At 32.2% G+C, this 21,478-nt stretch overlaps 1 protein-coding gene across 1 annotated transcript; it reads left to right on the top strand.

Annotated features, from left to right (window-relative positions):
* Positions 1 to 426: 426 nt before the first annotated feature.
* Positions 427 to 5,162, top strand: LOC129292562 (ribonucleoside-diphosphate reductase small chain A). The gene is made up of 9 exons (XM_054930127.1): positions 427 to 848; positions 2,140 to 2,300; positions 2,865 to 2,913; positions 2,993 to 3,119; positions 3,802 to 3,867; positions 3,993 to 4,109; positions 4,267 to 4,429; positions 4,536 to 4,606; positions 4,755 to 5,162. The coding sequence occupies exons 1-9, from the start codon at positions 683 to 685 to the stop codon at positions 4,867 to 4,869; spliced, it is 1,035 nt and encodes a 344-aa protein (XP_054786102.1). The 5' UTR covers positions 427 to 682; the 3' UTR covers positions 4,870 to 5,162.
* Positions 5,163 to 21,478: the final 16,316 nt, after the last annotated feature.

The following is a 21,478-nucleotide window of genomic DNA, read 5'->3' as shown; positions in this document are numbered from 1 at the left end:
GCAGTGGAGAAGAAAGAGAGGTAGCTGGAACAAAGGAGATAGGAAGAATGAGTGAGGTTGCTAGTAGAAAGATTGGATTTGGCGACAAGCAACATGCTAAGATATTTTATTAGTGAAGAAGAAGAAGTTAGTGATGGTGAGGAGAGAGTGAAAGAGAGAACGTTAGTTAATAAAAAATTAATAGTTGGTGTTAGCTACTATGATTTAATTAATTGATAATTTTTTTGCATTATCTTATAATATAAATTACTTAATAGACTTCAAAAAATAGTTGTGAACTAAATTTACACATCTATCCTAAATATTGTTTTAGTAAAAAAAATGTTGGCCAAAAAACAAAAAAAAAGCCCACACACGCACAATAAGAAGAATCAAAAACACTAAAGTCAAAACCCCTTTTACGGGAGGATCCTTCTATTCTGGAAGTACAAGAGACCGAAAGGACAATCGCAATTTCTAATATGCATGCACGCTAACAAACAAAAAGACCGAAAGTCGCTAATGCTTTCCGTGCTTTCTTCGTTGGAAATTTCGGCCATTGCGTTTCTACCTTGCGCAGCGCAGTGGGTTTTTGTAGGGTTTTGCTGATTCACCCTTATCTATCAATTCTGTTTCCTACGCTTTCACTTTAAAGGCTTCAACTTCAGGGTCACACTCTTACGAAATTGGACTCGCAAGGATAATGGGGTCTTTGAAGAATGAAGCAGAAAAAGCTAAGGATGGACAAGAAGAACTTGCAGAACAAGAACCCATATTAATGGAGCAAACCCAGAGGTTCTGCATGTTCCCCATCCGGTACAAGCAACTCTGGGAAATGTATAAGAAGGCTGAAGCCAGTTTTTGGACGGGTATTTCAATCTCTCGTATCGCTTTTCTTGGTTGGATATTAAAAAAGATTAGTTTTTCATGCTGTTTTCTCCCTCCTCTGTCATGCTACTAATTTGTGTGTAGAAGCGCATTGCTCTCGTTCCTCTGTTCTATTAATTAACAATTGGGCTTACGAATTTAACGTAAGTACTGACGTTATTTGAAATTTGAGCAATTTCCTGGTTTAATTTTCATTCGGGTGAAGAGTTGAGCCTGGAATTTTGCACAATAACCATAATGCTTTTCTTCGAATTGAATTGGAGCAAGTCTGTCCCTGTGTTTGCCTATGTCGTATTTAATTTCTTTAACATATCATATCTATATTTATTCTAGTTATATCATCTGCAGCGGAGTCACAAGTTGGGTCGGCGTTGTCGAATTAATGTCCTTATACAGTCATTTGGCATCTAATTTTTAGCAATGCTTGGATAGGTGAGGTGCAGTAAAAACAAAGATAGATATCTTTTACTGCCCCTGTAGGTTGTGGTTAATCACATGTTACCGCTGATATGTCTTTTTGTCTCCATCCCTACCGTCTTTTTTAGGTCAATTCTCCAACCCGATGTTAACCTTATGAAGTTTTGCTATATTTTTTTGTCATGTCAAATATTATCCCGGGAGAATATCAATGAAGGATCTCTGCAATGATTTAATATCAAACAAGGACTTCTAACAAGTAAACATTAACAATTAACATGTGAAGTTCAAGTTTTAACAAGTATCCGATTTATTTAAGTTGTTGTCTGATATTAAATCATTTCAACGGTCCTTCATTCATATTCTCTCTAATCTACAAGTGGTCTTTGCCTTGGTTTGGCAGACACTAGTAGCTCCATGCCTGATTTGAAGAATAACTACTACCAGTTTGAGATCTATTAATAACAAGTAACTGGGCTTAGCTGAAGATAACTGATATAAAACAAAAGTTGTCTGATAAAATTTCATGAAATTTAGGTTTAGACTAGAGGTGTTGGAGATCTAGATAATATTGATTGGGTTTCTTGATAAATTTTTGGTGTTTTGGGTGGCAGCATCATGGTATCTTGACTTTGGAACTTTTGAATTAAATTCTACTGGGTTTTTAACGTTGGTACCTTTATTCTAGCTTGGAAGGATGACCAATTTGACAAAAATGGTCCCTTGACAGTGAAGCCAATAGTTGCATCAGGCTGTACTTGAGTCATTGATTCCTAATGTTAAATTGGACTTAGCATGGTGAATTTTTATCTTGTCTACTTGTTTATCTTGGCAATTTGGTAAATGGATTTACAGCTGAGGAGGTTGACCTCTCCTGTGACGTTCAACATTGGGAAACCTTGACTGACTCTGAGAAGCACTTCATAACCCATGTCCTAGCCTTTTTTGCGGCATCTGATGGCATAGTACTAGAAAATTTAGCTGCAAGGTTTCTCAAGGATATTCAAATTCCTGAGGTAAACATTGCATTCTGCTTGCATGCTAGTTATTTGGTGCTATTTGCTGCTGCTTAAGTGGCTGAGCCGTTTAACTTATTTTTCTGTTCTAAACATCTAAAAGTTCTTTATGCTGTTTACTTTTTGCTTGTGTTACTTCAGATGCTTGTTTGGGTGTGTCCGTGGTTAACTTTTCCTATGCTTTGAGTTTTTTTTTTTTTTTTTAAATCTTCTTTTTGGGGGACCATTAGATTCATGATGTTATGACTTGACATCTTCTATTTCAAATTTTTTATTTTATAGTCGTTGTTGTGCAATTTTCTTTTCTTATTCCTATTTTGTGCACCTTAAAACTTGGAAAATGACTTCTAGATTTGTGAGCTTTTTATGGTGAACTTGTTTGCAGATGATTTGGGGAAGATCTTTTCATTTGTTATCAGCATGTTTATGGGGCCTGTCACTTGTCATGATTATTGTTTATGAACTCACATAGACACCCTTGCTTACAAGCAAAGAAGTAAAAGTTGGCACCTAATATGTTTAATTGTACTCTATCATTTACATTTGCATTGGCATTAACGGCAGGCTCGGGCATTCTATGGCTTTCAAATAGCTATGGAGAATATTCATTCTGGTATGGCATTTTGATTGATGTCTTGTCTCCTTCCTTATTATAACTTCTTGCTCCCTGATCAAGGTTTATATTTTGTCAGAGATGTACAGTCTGCTGTTGGAGACCTATATCAAGGATTCAAGAGAGAAGCATAGGTTATTTAATGCAATTGAACATCTACCTTGTGTAGCAAGGAAGGCTGAATGGGCATTAAATTGGATTCATAGGTAAATGATTGGTCCAACAGTGTTATCATGAGGGAGCACACCATGCATGTATGAGGATTTGCTGTGGTTAGATTTCTACATACATGCAGACAAGTCTGCAGTGCACACATGCATTTATAGAATTTATGCATGATGTTCATGGGTTCCTGCCCTCTGCCACCTTCATTTAATTGATGCATTAGAATTTTGAGCTGCTGACTTCTTGGGAATCAGCATGCATGTGAACAATTCATCTTTATTATTGATATATGAAGCCCTCTATCTGTTGCATGCATGTAGTTGGCTTATTTTCTGTTGACCTTCTTTATTACTATAAAGTAATGCATGTTGTTATCAAGGAGTAAAAGGTTCAAGCCTGCCTATTTGTGCATATTATGTTCTATTATCTTTTGGGGTTATACTTTCCAAAATATCCCTCAAAAGAGATTTTAGGGGTTTATATAACTTGGTTTCTAAAATATAGGGTCTGTGATGAAATTTTCAATTTCTAAAATGATGAAAATTTCAATTTCTAAAACCTCTTTATGCTTCAATTTTCGTGTCATTATTTTGAAGTTTGTTATTTCTTTTATGTTTCGTGCAGTTATCTAATATTTGTAATAGTGCATCTTTGTATTGTGCTGCATATTGTTGTAGAGAACTTGGAAATTGCTGACTAATAATTTCATTTCATGAATTACAGCTCTACTTCATTTGCAGAGAGACTTGTTGCTTTTGCTTGTGTTGAAGGAATCTTTTTCTCAGGAAGGTAGTTATCGGAAGAAAGAACAATTTGTAGGAGTCCTTGCTTGTTGATATAAAGGAATTATGTGTAATAGAATCTTTTGCTGCATCCTTTTTTTTTTTTTTAAATTCATTTGGTTTTGTTTTCAGTTTCTGTGCCATATTTTGGCTTAAAAAGAGAGGACTGATGCCAGGTCTGACTTTCTCAAATGAGCTAATCTCTAGAGATGAGGGCCTTCACTGTGATTTTGCTTGCCTTCTTTACAGGTTCTGTAAATATATGATAGTTGTTTTCTTTACATGAATAGCTATTAATTTTTAATTTGCGTGATTGATTTGATTTGGTTTCATTAATGATGCACCAATATAAAGATACTTAGTTTTAGTTGACAATGATTAGTTAATGGATTGCGATTGCCTGTAGTTTGTTACAGAGGAAACTTGATTCTGAGCGGGTTCATTGCATTGTCCATGATGCTGTTGAGATTGAAAGTTATTTTGTCTGTGAGGCCCTCCCTTGTGCCTTGATTGGCATGAACTCTACACTCATGAGCCAGTACATAAGATTTGTTGCTGATAGGCTTTTGGTATGACAATAATAACCTTATTATTATTATTATTATTATTTTGCTTCCCACCCCTTTCTACCCAAACAAAAAGTTCGGTTAACTTGCTTTTTTCATCGTCTTTCAGGTTTCTTTGGGGTACGAGAGGAAGTACAATGTGGAAAATCCATTTGACTGGATGGAGTTTATTTCCCTCCAGTGAGTATATTGCATTTATTTTTGGATGATTGGTTGTGACAATGATTGATTAGGAATTGAACTGCCACAGGCCTGGATTCTATATTTTCATTGTAATTTTGGGAAATAAATTTGTAGTTTGGGTTATTGATCTTTGATTAATTTGCAGAGGAAAGGCTAACTTCTTTGAGAGAAGAGTGGGTGATTATCAGAAGGCATCAGTGATGTCAAGCCTCCAAGATAGTGGGAAAAATTTTGTCTTCAAACTTGATGAGGATTTTTAGTCACCACTTTTCTGTTTCTGCTTAAAGCATCATGGGGATGCAAATGGGAATGCAGAATGGATCATCAATTTTTTTGTTTCTGCTTAAAACAGAATTCTTTTGAGCAGCATGTGTAGCCCACACACCACCAAGTGGTTCTCTCTTTTGGCATTAGCTGATTAATGCTGGACCCTTGATCAGGCCACTTTGTAACCTGTATAATATCTTCTCTGCTCTGTAGCTATCTCTCTCTGCTATGGCCAGTTTACTCTGTAAGACAATAAATAATTATATAGATTCTACCCCAGTATCCAGTTCTCTGACTTCTCTCCATCAACCATTCAATGAAAGACACAACTCACGAAAGTTCTCTCTTTTTTTCTTTTCTTTTCTTTTCTGTTTTTGAAAAGCTAACCTTTTTAAGTCTGAGGCATGTGTGGTTTGGATTATATGTAATTTGATTGAAGAAACCTTTTCTGCTTGAATTTATTGCCATTTATGTCATATCCATTGTGTTTTTATTAGCTGCTACACTGCCGTGTAAAAGAGAGAAATATTGGGTTGTGGTGGGCACTGGGCCTCCCTTGGTGGGACAGGTAAGTATTATGGGACTGCAACGTAATATTTTTTGCCAGCAAGACTGCAATGTATAATTTTAACATTTGGATTAGTGGCAAAAACCAACTAGGGGCTCCAGCGTGCTTAGCTTAACTGATCAAGAGAATTGAATTTATTTATTTTAGAATTTTAAATTTGAATCTAGGAACATGCAGTTATATAAAATAAAAAATATGTCAAAGGCCTTGTGGGTTTGTTGGTAACAATGATCCTATAGAGAAGGGGAAATGGTTATATCTAAATATATTAATGGCAAATTAAGGGTATGTTTGGCTAACTTTTAAAAATACATTTAAATCACACTTAGAATATATTTTTATCAAGTCCAACAAATAATTAAATCACTTAAGTAAACTTTTGTTAAACAAAAACTGAAAATTAAATACGCACTTAAGTCTGTGGGTGTGTTTGAAGAGAGACAGGGCAGCAATTCAAAGCGATAGATAATTATTAGAGGTGAGGTGGCACTCCCACTTGCCACACACAGTGCGCTGCTTGGTGTTTCCCACTATAAATCTTCGATGAAATGGGCGTGTTTGTTAAAATTCTGCAACAATCTCTTTTTTCTCTCTACAATCTCAATCAATCATTAGTCAACATTATTTTGGATGCAAAGTAAACTAGAAATGCATCTGATTAGATTTGTTGATAGTTTTTTTAGTTGGCGGTACCTTTTCCTGGGTTTGTTGAAAGGGATGATGCATTTTGTTGTGAAGGAAAATGACATTTAAAATTCATAACTTAATATTTTAAGAATTTCTCTTGTTATTGTATTAAAAAAAATTCTTTTCATGTAATTTAAAATAATGATATATATATATATATATATATATCTCTCTCTCTCTCTATAAAGTTTTTATAAGATTCAGAGACAAATTTAAAAGATTGGTAATAGTGAAAAATTATGGTGTATTTTAGAGAATTATGTGCTAGTTTTAAATAATAATAATAATAATTTATTTTCATAGTTGATTTTATTTTTAACATTTGTAAATTATTAATATTACATTTTATGAGTTTTTAATTATTATTTTCTTCGATATTGATCAATGATAATAGATGTAATATACTTTTAGACTAAAAGTTTCCTATGTATTCACTTTTCAATTAGTAAGTTCAAGATACCTTGCTGTAATCAATGTCAAATACTTTCACTAATGTCATAGTCATAGAGAGGTGGTGACCTAATAAAATGAATAATTTGATTATTTTTTAATAACTATTAAGTTTTCAAACTATTCTTTATTATTTAATATATATATATATATAACGAAAATAATCTTGGAATGAATAAAAAATAATTTTTAAGAGATTAAATTTAGTGAAATAATTTTGGTGAGGTTGAATGCTCACCAATTCAATTATTGTTGCTTGTGGTTGTGGTGTTAGTTGGATAAGAACTAACAAGGGGGCACGATCATTTGTGGATCAAATTAAAGCTAGGGGTTGTGAAAGAATCAAAGGAGTAATGTAAAATTCTTATATCATCTTTTTCTCCAAAAAAAAAAATCTCATCTCATCTCCTTAAAAAAAAAATTCTTTTTATCATATAACTATATATGTAGACATATAAAATCATTAAAGGAGCATATATGTGAATGTAATTTTTTTTTTGGAAAATTGACAAAAAAGACATAACTAGATTTAAGTTTGCTGAGAGGGATTTGGGAGAGATTCGAAATTGATGTCCTTCACTGGCATTAATTTGAAGCTCTAAATGGCCAAATTGCCCGTATAATTGAAAAAACAAAAGTTGAGCAAGGTTTTTTTTTTTTGTCAATATTTTGCACAAGATCTTTTGCTATCAATATATTAAATGAGGTCCTTTAGTGTCAATATGTCAAGCAAGTTGTAAGTTTTCAGGATATGCAAAATGCATATTTAAATAAATAGAAGCCAATTCATATTTCCTTAAAGGCTACTTGCATATTGTGGAAGAATGGTCGTATATGGTTAAAAATACTCACATATTATTTTAAAACATGACATTAAGCGTAAAATTTCAAAATATTCAAAATGCATATTTAAATAAATGGAAGCCAATTTGAATTTTCTTAAAGTTTGCTCACATATTATGGAAAAAAAGGTTGCATATAGTTGAAAATACCTACATATTGTTTTAAAATAGGACATTAAGTGTAAATTTTTAGAATATTCAAAAATGTATATTCAAATAAATGTAAGCCGATTTATATTTCCTTAAAGGATGCTTGCATAACATAAAAGAAAAGTTACATATAGTTGAAAATACTTACATATTATCTTAAGAAATGACACTAAGTGTAAATTTTTAAAATATCCAAAATGCATGTGCAAATAAATGGAAGCCAAATTCCATTTTCTCCAAGCATGTTTGCATATCATGTAAGAAATGCCATGTATAGTTGAAGATACTTATATATTATCTTAAAATATGACACTAAGTATAAATTTTTAGGATGTTCAAAATGTATATTCGAATAAATGAAAGCTAAATTACATTTTTAAGATATGCAATCTCACATTCAAATAAATTGAGGGTTAAAAGTGAAATATCGCCTTTGTCATATCAATTTTTAAGATATCCATACTTTATATTTGAATATTAGAACATGGAGCTAAGATATCGTACCAACATTGTGTTTTTAAAATATCACAAATGCATAATATTCTAAACATGCAACTAAATATTATGAAAATATACTTATTTTTCATGAAATCACAAAAAGATATTCAGAAAAATGCAAATGAATATTTTAAAAATTTTCTTTTTTTTATGAAACTATACAAAAAAAGAGCTATATAGATTGTATTTAAAAAAAAATAAAAAAACATGATCCTAATAAACATAAATTTTTTTTATATAAGTACGGTTTTTATTTTATTATAATTTTATATTTCATGCATTGTTTTTAATATTTACTTTTATTATAGTATATCATTAATATAATTTAATAAATATTTAAAATTAAGTTTGAAAAAATTGATAAGATTCTAGCCTTTTAGGTCAAAAGCTTTTTGATGGGGTAAGTGATTTTTTGTAAAGGGGCAAGTAATTTTTTTTTTAAATGATGGGGTAACTGAAAATTTTAAAGGGGGGAAATAATTTTTTTTATTCATTTTATATAATGCTTTTTAACGTGGATATGTCACTGATCTCAAGCTTTAAATAAGTGGTTAAGAAATGGGAAAAAACTTATATACTTAATCTTATATATTTAATATACTTGTTTTCAATTAAGCAAGACATGTGAATCTTTTTAGATCATTTCTTCTATAATAAATTCTTATTATTAATTTTATGAACATATGATGATCAACTTGTAATAATTTGATTAGATATAATTAGATATTAGTATATAAGGTTAAGTATATAAGTTTTATATTTAAGAATTTGATATCCTTTGAGAATGTGTTTTGATTAATATGGACTTGAATTTGGATTTGGATCAAATCTCTCATCTGAATATATAAAAATTTATGAACTTAGATTTGATGTCTTATTATAATTTCTTTGTAATTTTAAATTTTCCCTACACTCTATTCATTTGAAATTTCAATTCAAACTTATCCTTTTTTTTTTTTGTGTTTTTACTACTAATGTCCACATGACTCTCATATCTTTTTTTTATTTTTTTATTTTTGTCTCTTATCAATTAAAAAATAAAGATAAACTCCTTACTTCTCTGTTTTTTTTTGAATCCCAACTCATCTTTTTTCTTTATTTAAAATTTTTTAAACAGTCCAAACAAAATTTTTTCAATTTATGAATTTTCAATATGAGATTAGAAATGCAATATTTTAAATTTAAAATCCAAATCCAAATCTACCATTCTATATGCTACATCAAATTACAATCTAATTTCTTAGATATACCTCTTTAATCTAACATCATTTTTATTTTGCCCCCTAATGCATGTTTTATCATTTATCTTTGTCAAATCTATACTTTTGCTCCTAAAAGATTAGATCATATGCTGAATCATATCATGTGTGCTAATATTTTGGAGATAATGCAGATGTGCCTGGCTTAAGATTTTTGTTTTTGGGGGCTTTTTATGCTATAAAGGCTTAAAAAATGTGTTTATAAATATAAATAATTCTATTATTTCTATAATTTTTCCATGGTATTTATACTTATTAATTATGTGGAAAATAAATTATTTTTAAAATATATTCATTATTTTTTATAACAAAAAATTTAGGTAAGTCGAATCTCGGGACATTGTTTGAAATCTTTACAAATTACTTACTAACAAAGTTTTTACATTGATAATAGAATTTGATCACATGCTCTTGTGATTTATAAGCCAAATTCTTATTGGTATAATAATATATTTATTAATAGATAAATTAATGTTTAATTTCATTATTTTTAGTACATGGAAGATAGACAAGACATTTTTTATTCAAAAGATACCCACCTTAATTATTTAGAAAAAATTAATCTTTGGGTCCTTATAGTTTCTTTTAATTTTAAATTAGGTATCTATAATTTATTTTATTTTAATCAAGCTCATAATTTAACCGATTAAATTTGTTAGTTCCTAAAAATTAAAATTATTGAATTTTTCTTTTAAAAAGGGGAAAATTGGTCAAAATGACCAAATTAAAAGCAAAATTGTTCTCCAGGATCACATGTTTTTGAAGGATCAAAGTTAATATTTTATTCATTTAACAATTTATGGTCGGACTAAAATGCCCCTATCTTGACAAAGGAATTAAAAAACGAAGACCACTCTCTCTGCTTAGTTTCTTTGTGCAATTTGAATGAGAGAAGACCATAGTGTTGGTGAGGGAAACTTTTGACGTTCTATCAATAATGGTATGAGCTGTGAGAGAGTTGTGAGCAATGAGTTTTGAGAAAGATAACCTTATCTCTTTACATGGTGCCTTAATTGAATGAGTTATGATTGGTGAGTCTTCAACAATGAGTTTTGAGCGACTTCAAAGTGCTGGTGGCCTAAGTGACAACGACTAAGTACGCATTGTATATGAAAGCTTCCATTTTGTTTGAGTGAGAATAGTTTTGGTTTTCTCATATTCTAAGTTGTATGACATCCTCCTCCTTCTAAGCCATAATTAACTTCAAATCTCAATAAAGAGATTGAATTAAGACAATTAATGTAACACTAATTTTCAAATGGGTGGAAAAGTAAGGATCCCAAGTATTCAAAAATAAAACCATTTTTAATTTTTTTAAATAGACGAATCAGAGTTCACAAATATATAGAAGCATGAGATCATTTCAAATATAAGTGCATTTACTAAAGAATTAGAAAAACAAAATGATTCTGTAAAAACTAGGGCATGCGCCACGGCATGTTCGCCTTTATGCCATGTGCTGCAGCTCATGGCACCATGCACCATGACACATTTGCACAATTTTTTATAATAAATTCTACTGTCAATTTGACAGCTTTTAGGACAACTTTTGATGTGCCACAATCCTCTATCCGACGTCCAATTGACGCGAACTATGTGTCTACAAAAAGCTCTTTTCGAGCTCTAATTAATGGCTTTAGTTTCATAATAAATTTATTTCACAATCAAAGTTTGGACACTTTTTTTTTTAAAACTTATCCTTTTTCAATATTTTTTTCAAAACTAAGTGTCCAACTCAATCAATAAAAGCCAATAGCCATTGATACCACTTAGATCACATGCAAAACACCAAAACTAACTAGTACAATGCACCATATCATATTAAGCACTTATATATATATATATATATATATATCATAATTTCACTACTTAACCCCTTAGTCTAAAAAATATACAAGGAAGAGTTCAAGTCACTTTGCATCAAGTATTTCATAATTAACACATATGCCCAACTCTCACTTGTATTAGTATTTTGACGCTATCACAGATATCACATATTATAAACTTACTACTTAGGGCCCAAAATACACTTATAACTCACAAATACATAATACAAGTAAGAAATAAAAATGGACTAATCCTAGTTGGCAATTTAAATTGTTAGATACACATAATGACTCAAAAATAAAGAGGCCTATTAAACAAGATCATTGTCTTAAGCCTTTGGTTGCTTTCGTCTGTCTAATCCTCTTGAGCTATTGCCTATAATATTGAAGATAATGGGATAAATACAACCGTTGAGTAATTAAGGTTCAACTAACTCATACTAATGCATGTCAATTAATTTAAATGCAAGTGGCAAATATAATCAATTCTCCAAACTATATAAGACGTTTAAGAGTATAAATTCCCATTTCCATGCATAATAGCACATATTTGGAAAATAATACTTTTTAATGACTTCCATAAAGAAGAAAGTCTGTCATACCATCAATGACATATACTCGAAAATGATTAAGACTCAATTTATGAGTATTCTCATTAGGGTCACAATACAGAAAACCATGTGCTCTTACTCTCTATATGTATGATCATACCTCCCTTATATCCTCCTTATTCCTCAGACATGAAACTGTGGGCTATACCATAATGGGATAATCTATAATTTGTGACTTCCTTAGCCTAAATACCTGTGAGAGAATTACCCAGCCAATGCTCACCCAACTCACTTGTAAAACACAATTTCTCCCATTTCTCATACTATGGGGTGTCATACTCCCTAAATTAGCTTCCTTGTTGAACCAATAGATAGTTAGTTAGGTTCGAGTCCCTCATTAAACTAGTAGAATAGTCCCTCATTAAGCAAGTGGGACAATAGGTACATATACAATTCAGGTAAGCCATCAACTCAGATGGGAGCCCTACCATGTGGATTTGATTCTCTACTCCTCTTCCTAGGCAAACTCTTGCCTCTCGTGATCATGTGATGCATAGATATTCCTTATTATAAGCAATCATTTACTCATCATTATATCTAATCACAAATAGAACAATCATGTAATGCACACTCAATCAATTTATTGAATTCCACTTACCTATTTTATTGAACTTCTCATTCATAATTTCATTGAACTCCCCAACATTATGTTTTCATTGAACTTCACAATTTGATTTCATTGTACCATACACATATCAAGTCATTAAACTCTCATTTTTCAACGTCATTGAGCTTCAATCTAATCATTTAGCTCACAATTCACATAATTGAACTCCCAATTAAACAAGTAATTGAACTTCATAATTTTAAAATCATTGACTACCTTAAATCACCACTTCATAGTAGACTCTTTAAGCAAAACAAGCCACATTTGGTTCACACAATTCAATTATCAATATAAATTAATAAACTAATTAACACATCAAAGTACAAGATAGATTTTCCCTGGTTACCTCAAACCTTTGAGAGGTCAAAGGTTTTACCCCTCAAATACTTATTCCCAAAGCTTCCAAGAAACTTGAATGGTGATAACAAAGTTTCTCTACAAGCAATCACAATATAATTCATCAATATCCACATTTGAGCTAAATTTTACTAATAATTCCACACTTTTTAATGCTCAAGATTCATTCTTGACTAAGTAAAAGTGCGCATAAGGTTTCTTAACTTCCTATAACCCTTATTGACATTATTGAGCTCTTTAATGATCATAAATAGGACCACATTGCTCCCAACCTCCATATTTATGAGGATTTTCAGACATTTAATGCCCTTCAACTACCAATCATCATATAGTCATAAATACCAAGTTTACTTAGCTCAATTTACTTCCATTAACTCTATTTAAATCAATGGGTTTGGATTTATAGCCTATATGAATCAAAAATCACCATTATCAATTAAACTCTAACTTTTATCACTAAGAAAATGGAAGAAGAGAGGAGGATTTAAGTAAGAAAGCTTACCTTTAATGTTTAAGAGCTCCAAAATACTCACAATATTTAGATTTTCTAAGCCTTAGTATTACTCTCCTATTGCTCTCCCACATTCCTTTGTTTTTCCTTTGTTTTCTACTTTATTTCATGAACTTATGACAATAAAAATGTGACCATGCACTGTGGCAAACACACAATGCATCACGGCATATAGCACAAAGAGCACCTCCCAAGTGTGTTTCCACACACATGCACCACGGTGGCTTATCCACAAGCTACCCCAGGTAACCTAATTCTCCTTTGAACTAATATTTAAAACCAAACACTTAATTAGTCTAATTGGACTTATTTAATCTGGTTTAAAATCAAGGATGTTACAAGTTGCTCCTTCTATTCTTTATTTTGTCTATATTTAAAAACTTGCAATTGAGATTGATCTTGAATTTACAATTGTGTGAAGCCAGTGCTATTAAAAAATTTCATGTAAATTAATCTATGAACAAAGCTAGGTGTGCTAAAATTACATGTTATGTATACCAAATTTCTTGTAAAATGAATGCAACATTCACATGCCCTTGCCTACCTTCCATGTTAGCCATTATGTGATACCATGTAAAATAATATGTGATCATGTTAACATGCCAATGAAACAACTACCATTAATGATCATGTTAACATACACAGAACACACACGATTACATTGTGATTGAATTGTCTTCAATGTTAGGTGATACATGATCTTATATTGTACAATTAACTAGGACTTATACATACATTTGGCAATTGGCAATCATGGTTAAGGGAAGGGATGTGTGTCATTTGAGGCTCAGTGGATTGCATGTTTATTCACATGAGTTAAAAAATAAAGACAAGGTGAAGGATATAAAAAATGTTGCAAATGAAACAAGAAAGGAATGAAAAAATCTATCTGAAGAAAAGAGGAAACAATTCAACAACATGGTTGAAGATGAAAGGCATAGTAGAGCATGTATGTCTTCATCTAATGAAGCACTAAAAGAGAAATTACTTATATGTTGCTTGCTTAAGCAAGTTATTGAAGTATTTGAACATGTCAAGCAAAGTGAAAGTCTCATGGTGAGGGCTAATGCAATCGATTTTGGCAAGCTCCTTGACATCAAGTACACACAAATAAACCATGCTCTATGTGGAAGTTTGTTGAGAGCAACTGACCCAAAAGCAAGAACACTATCAATAAGGCAAATTGAGTGACAAGTTGATGCCAACGACATGCACACATTTGTAGGCCTACTAAAAGAAGAAAGGAGGGGTTGAAGAAGTTGGCGAGTTATACAATGAGTTAAAAGGGAAGTATGTTGGGCACAAATATTCAGACACTAAAAATATGATCATTAAAGGTAATGAAGAAGATATATTTGAGGTATTGCTTGTTCTGTATATATTAGGTATGCTTTTGTATCCTCTTGTGTAATATCTCTTGTATCATAATTATTATCAAATCAAGGTAATCAAGGGTCTAATCCTAAAAAGATTACTAAGTTTGTAATTTGTAAAAATGGGATCCTAAGTTTTCATAGTTAAGAATAGATCAAAATCATATATTAAACTTTTAATCAAAGTAAAATAATGTTTCAGAAACATGTGATACCTCAAAGGAGTAGAATGATTCAAAAAACAATTGAAAAGTATCAAAGACTGAAAAATAGAGTAGTGCATTATGATGGCTCCTTCTCTATGCCACGCGTCGTGGTATGTTGCACATTTATGATAGCAACTTCGCTGTTATTTAATAGCAATTTTGGGCAACTTTTAATGTGCCCTATTTCTTCGTCTAACAGTCAAATGAGATAATCTAGGTGTTTACAAAAAGCTCTTTTCATAAACTAATTAATGGCACCAGTTTTATTTTCAAATTAAGTCATACATGAAAGTTGAACACCCAAACATATTTTTGTAACTTTTCACAACTTTTCAATTAAAGGGCGTCCAAAACCTCACACAAGTGCCAAATGTCATTCATAACACCCAAATCATACTCAATGGACTTAGGACTACCAATACAATACACCACAAGCACATTTACATCACAATATCAAATTTTTAGTTCTCAACCCCTTAATACTAAAAACAAAAGGGAGAGGTTTTAACATTGTATAATCCATTTAATACTCATATTAAAAACACACATCAATAACCCTATACTTGCACTAGTATTTTAGCTCTATTTAATATTTAAACAACTTACAACTAACAACTTAGGGCCTACAATACATTCTAAAAATTATTAACAACAAAATAATGCAAGCGTATGCAATAATGCAACCTTATTAGCAATATGCAATGCATTATACAAAATAATTAAAGATGAGAGGCTATATAGTAGGAACCCTAGATTCCTAAGCCTTTGGAAGCTTTTTCCTTTCGACATCAGAGCTAGAGTCTGAAAAATATTGAAATAGAGGGATGAGCCTAGCTACTCAATAACTAAGGTACGTCTACCCTATGCAGTTGTATATCAATTGAAATAACACATATATTTATGAGTTGATTATTCAAAGGTATCAATTATGTGTGATACAAGTTATATTATCACAATTTGATATTAGATATAATCATATTCTTCTTCTTAACCACATAGTACATTGCCACAAGAAGTGTAGACATGCGACAATAACCCACATCATCATCTTAATATACTTTGCCACTATAATAGCATAATCTTTATCATGACTTGCCACAAACTTAACAACCATATAACATGTTGGATTAACATATATGCATGATTAACCATCCTTATTTCTTATGACTAAAACCATGGGCTATAATATCAAATAGGGCCTTATCCGTGTGACTAGATTGCCCAAACTCACCGATTGTGATATGTAACTCAGCCAAAGATCACTCTTGGACCATGATTTCCCCCATTCTCAAATCTTTGGGGTGTCGTATGCTCTAAACTAATCTCCTCAATAAACAGGTGGAGATAGCTAGGTTATACTCCTTCGATAAATTATAAGACAATTCCTTGACAAACAGTAGGAGAAAGTTGTGCCTTCGTGCACTGGAAGGTATCCATATATACCTATGAATTTTATCTACTTCTCTCCCTAGGTGAACTCCTACTTAATAATCATGTATTATACAATGCTTACTAATTTTACAGTTTCATTTATTCAAAATCAACATATTATGCTACTCAAGAGCATCAATGTTACATTCACAAATACTCTCCTTTTCAACTATACATTCCAATATTCCATAACATAATTCCAAATTCCCATTTAGCCGTAAACATAGTCCTTACATGTTAACACAAGCATTTGACCATCATTTCACCCAAAGAAAACATTTCATTTCAATATGCACTCATAGTTTTGAAACTCATTTTGAATCAACTCCACATTTCAAATCAAACACAATTATGCATATTCATAATTTATTCAATCATCAAGGTTTAGGACATGCTTACACATTCAGAATCCAACCATATCTGCAAACATGCACATTTTTACATTAAAAACTTAATTAATAAACAATTACCCAAAATAAAATTTTTTCAGTTACCTCAAACCTTTGAGAGGTTAAAGATTTATCCCTCAAAATATTCTCTCAAGCTTGCTTCCCAAGCCAAATACAATGCTCAGATAATTATTCTACAATTGATCAAGTCTGATCCATCAACATTGTCAATTACACAATTCCAAGCTCTCATTTTCTACTACCCTTATTTCTCACACTTAGGCTTATCCATTAGGTGTATTAACTTCTATCTATCCCAACTAACAATTATCCAACTTATATAGGGTCATTAATGTCACAACAACCCTTATATATTCAAATTAAATATCCATTTTCAGACATTAATGAAGCTCACCAATCAAAAATGTCAAAACCCATAAGTTCTAAGTTTAAATACTCAAAAAAACTCTCATTAACTCTATTTAAATTAATGGATTTAGAATCATAACCTATATAGATCGAAAATCATCATTCCAACTTAAAGCCTAACTTTAATCCTCATTAAAATGGAAGAGAAAAGGAGAAAATGGGTTTTAAAACCTTACCTTTTGTGATTAGAAGATTCAAATCTTCTCAAATCCTTCTTAAAGTCGTGCCTTAGCAGAGCAAGGACAAGCTCCTTTATTTTCCCTTTCTTCCTCTTCTGATTTCTGTCTCAATTTGTGAGCTACTTATGAAAGATTTTGGCCATATGTAGCGGCTCCCTTAGCAAATGCTACGGTGTATGGCACAAAGAAGTCCTTCCTCATTGTTATCCCTCGTGCATTGTGATGGACTTGATTCATGCTGCAACACATGGCACATACGTTTCTTCTTCGACTATTCTCTCTTTTTGGTGCCCAAATGGCCAAACTTTACTTTAAACCCATAATTAGGGTTGAAATCCTAACTAAATACACTTATTAGACCTCTCTGACTACACACCACATCAAATCACTTAATCATCATAATTAAACTTAGTTAATTAGAGTTAAATTCCCTTAAGATGTTACATCTTGCACAAAGAGAAGTGACTTCATGATTGGTGAAGATAATCTCTCATGGGAAAATAACTTTGACTTCCTACTGCTAGAGTTAATTTGTTATTAAAGAGTTATTGAGAGAGGTCAAGCAAGCGAGAAAAAATCACACATTGGTGGCTACCTCTATTTCTTGATGATAAGTAGCATTATTTTCTTGTTTTTACATGTTAATTAACTTATGTATATGACATTTTTTCCTCCTCATGATTTCAGATTATGTTTCTTTAAAATGTTCCCTTGGATGATAGTTAGGTTGTCGAGTCAAGCAACGCTTTACTCTATTGGGATGATGAAAAGATAAAGAAAGCTACTATGAGAGAGAAGGAGGTCCTATATTCAAGTTTTGCATCAAAGGTGGAATGCAGAGGACCTACACTACTCAGAATGATCAAGGCATCTATGAAATCTACCCTATAAGCAGCACCTATGAAACTTGGGTAGTAAAAGGACAATAAAGTCAGTGATCCTCCATACTCTAAGTTTAATGATCTAGTATGTTTTAAGTTGAGTATTATAGTTGATATGTCATTTTCATTCATATTCCATGGCCTTATTTGTGCCTTTTGTGTAGAAAAGGTCTCTTGCATATAGCTAAATAATGGGATCACTCAGTGACATTATTGCTAAGGGATGTTACAGATGCAATCAGAGTGAGGGAAGGGTTTTTGTCCAACCATTGATAAATCAAATGAAGAAGATATTGCCTGGTTTGTGTTGGAGACTAAGTTGCAAAAGATGAAATGTGTAACATTCTCACTCCACTAAATAAAATTATCCAAATAAAACACCTGGTAATCAGAGACTTAGCTCAACTAGTTAATTATTAATGTTCAATTTTAAAAATAAGGGATCCCAAGTCAAAATTGATCAAAATCTTTCATATCAAAGGAAAAATAAGTTTTGAAAGCATGAGATACCTTAAAGAAGTGAAATAAATAAAAAATAATTGAAAAACAAAACATGTGTTGTGATTTAGAGCCATACGCCATAACTCGAGCACGATGCATCATGGCATGTTGTTCTCTATGCCATGGGCCACGGCTTAGGCGCTATGTGCTGTGGCGTGTTGCAGGAAATTTCACTAGTTCTGTTGTCATTTAATAGCAGAATCGAGGGAACTTCCAACTTGCCCCGATTCTCCGTCCGACGTTCGAATGACATGATCTAGGTGTCTACAGAAAGTTCTTTATATAAACTAGCTAATGGCATGGGTTTCACTTTCAAATAGTTACACTAGAAAGTTGGACACCCAAACATAATTTGACCACTTTTCTAACACTTTTACACAAAATGGGTGTTCAAAACTCTCAATAAGTGCCAAAAGCTTTTCCTAACACCTGAATCATGTCCAATGAACCTAGGACTACCAGTACAACATGTTACAAGCATCAAAACATCAATATAATAAAAATTCACTCATCAACTCCATTTGACAAAAAACAAAAGGGGAGGTAATTTGCTATTGCATTTAACTCAAATCATTCAAAACATACTCAAATCTTCATTTCTACACTTGCATTAGTATTTTGGCCCTATAAACATATATATATATATATATATATCAACATACACAAAGGCTAAAGGCCTAAAATATAATTTTAACATTTCCAACAATTAAAATAGTACAGGTGTGGTGATATGCATTCTAGAATTGGCAAGCCATATACTATTACACAATTAAAGCTAAACTAGAGGCATACAGTAGGAATATGCTAATTCCCCACCTCTTTAGTCTTCTCCCTCTTAACACTATAGCTAGAGCCTGAAAAGTATTAACTAAGAGGGGTGAGTCTAGCTACTCAATAATCAAGGTTAACCCTACCCTATGCAGTTATATATTAATTATAAAACAAATACATTCACAAGGAGATCAAATATGCAAATCAAAGTCACATGTATCATAATTTATCGTTTATTACTATATAGCTTCTTTAACTCACGTAACTAGGTGCATTGTCACCATATTCTCAGATATGTGACATGACCCATACTCTTGTGACCTGCCACCACTTAGCACGTGTGACACGTCATATATTTACTTAGGTAATGATTAACCAATCTTATATCCTCCTTATTTCCTCAGACTGAAACCTTAGGCTATAATACTGATTAGGGTTCCGTTCGTGTGACTGGACTATCTAAGCTCACTAATTATGAGGTGTGACTCGGCTAAAGATCATAGAACTCACTCTCAGACTATAGCTTTCCCCATTCTTGAATCCTTGGGGTGTCTCATACCTTAAGATATTCTCCTTATTGAACTGGTAGAGATAACTAGGTTCTAGTCCCTCGACAAACAATGGGACAATCCCTTGAAAAACAGTGGGACAAGGCTATAACCCCCGTGCACCGGACGGCAGCCTAATTACCATATGGATTTTTTGTACTCCTAAATCCCTAGGTGAACCCCTACCACTGATCATGCCATAATCATTACTCACTTAAGTTTACTTTTTTGCTTTCATTTACTCACTATTACAACAACCACGTTAGGCTCACAACCTTGTGCTACCCAAGTGTGCATCCTCAACATTTTCTCAAATTCATTTCATGACTAACACACAATTATCTCTACTCATAATTGCATTCATTCTTCAAAACATAAGTATTTTCATAGTAAAATCCTTTTGACTTTGCATTTTGCATTTCAAGCCAAAATAGCATTGTGCTCAATTAAATTTTCATACACTCATTGAAAACTACTATATAGTTTTACATAAAAATCAATCTCATGCATGTAACATTCACCATTTGCATTCAATAATCAATTAACATACAACTACTCAAAGTAGAGTTTTTCCCCGGTTACCTCAAACCTTTGAGAGGTCAAAAGTTTACCCCTCAATTAACTAGCTTTTAAGTTTGAATTTCTACTCCAATAGGTGACCAAGAGCCAAAACTACAATCAACCAAGTTGAATTCCATCAACATAACAAACTCAAATATTTGAACTCTCAATCTTTACTTCTAAATTGCACAACCTTTACTTTACAAGAGGTTGAGCCTAACTATTAGGTTTAATAGTTATCTTTAACCCCCAATAGTATTAATGAGCCATTAAATCCCCATTAATGGCATCACAAACTTCCAACCACCCATAATAAATGAGATTTTCAGGTATTTATGGTGCCCAACAACCCAAGATACCAAAAGTCATCATACCTAGGTTTAAATACTCTAATCTACCCCCATTAACTCTACTTGAATCAACAAATTTAGACTCATAACCTATATGAACCAAAATTCCACTTCCAGTATCAAACCCTAACCATAAACTCATAAATGTGGAGGAAAAGGGGAGATTAATGAGTATGATACTTACCTTGAGTGTTTGTAGCCTTCAAAATACTCTCAAAATGGTCCCCAAGTAAACCCTAGCAGAGCATTGGCATGTCTCTTCTTTCTCTATTTTCTTTTCTTTCTTTTTCTGTCTTACTTCGCATTTAATAAAGTGCAAAAAATGCCCATGCGCTGCAGCAGACGCACAATATGCTACAGCACATGGCACAGAGAGGCCCTCCCTTACTCAAAGATGGCTGTACGCCACGACGAATGATCTACGTGCTGCGACATATGACACAGCAACTTCAACTTTCCTTTTCTTCTCCTTTCGATGCCTGGGTGGCTCGCCTCAATACCAAACCCACAATTAGGGTTGAAATAGCATCAAACATGATTATTAGACTTTTTTAGCCACACACCACTTCAATTTACTTAATTATACCAATTAGGTTTAATTAATTAGAGAATTAAAA

This window comes from Prosopis cineraria, unplaced genomic scaffold (assembly GCF_029017545.1).
Source record: "Prosopis cineraria cultivar Desert tree isolate PC_DT_omini unplaced genomic scaffold, ASM2901754v1 PC14, whole genome shotgun sequence".
Lineage (NCBI taxonomy): Eukaryota > Viridiplantae > Streptophyta > Magnoliopsida > Fabales > Fabaceae > Prosopis > Prosopis cineraria.
This window is presented reverse-complemented; position numbering and strand designations above follow the sequence as displayed.

Bases quoted from the DNA above. Each gene is read 5' to 3' on its own strand.
- LOC129292562 (XM_054930127.1), top strand. From the start codon at position 683: ATGGGGTCTTTGAAGAATGAAGCAGAAAAAGCTAAGGATGGACAAGAA. The intron at 3,120-3,801 runs GTAAATGATTGG...CATGAATTACAG, and splicing joins GCATTAAATTGGATTCATAG to CTCTACTTCATTTGCAGAGA. The intron at 4,607-4,754 runs GTGAGTATATTG...ATTAATTTGCAG, and splicing joins ATGGAGTTTATTTCCCTCCA to AGGAAAGGCTAACTTCTTTG.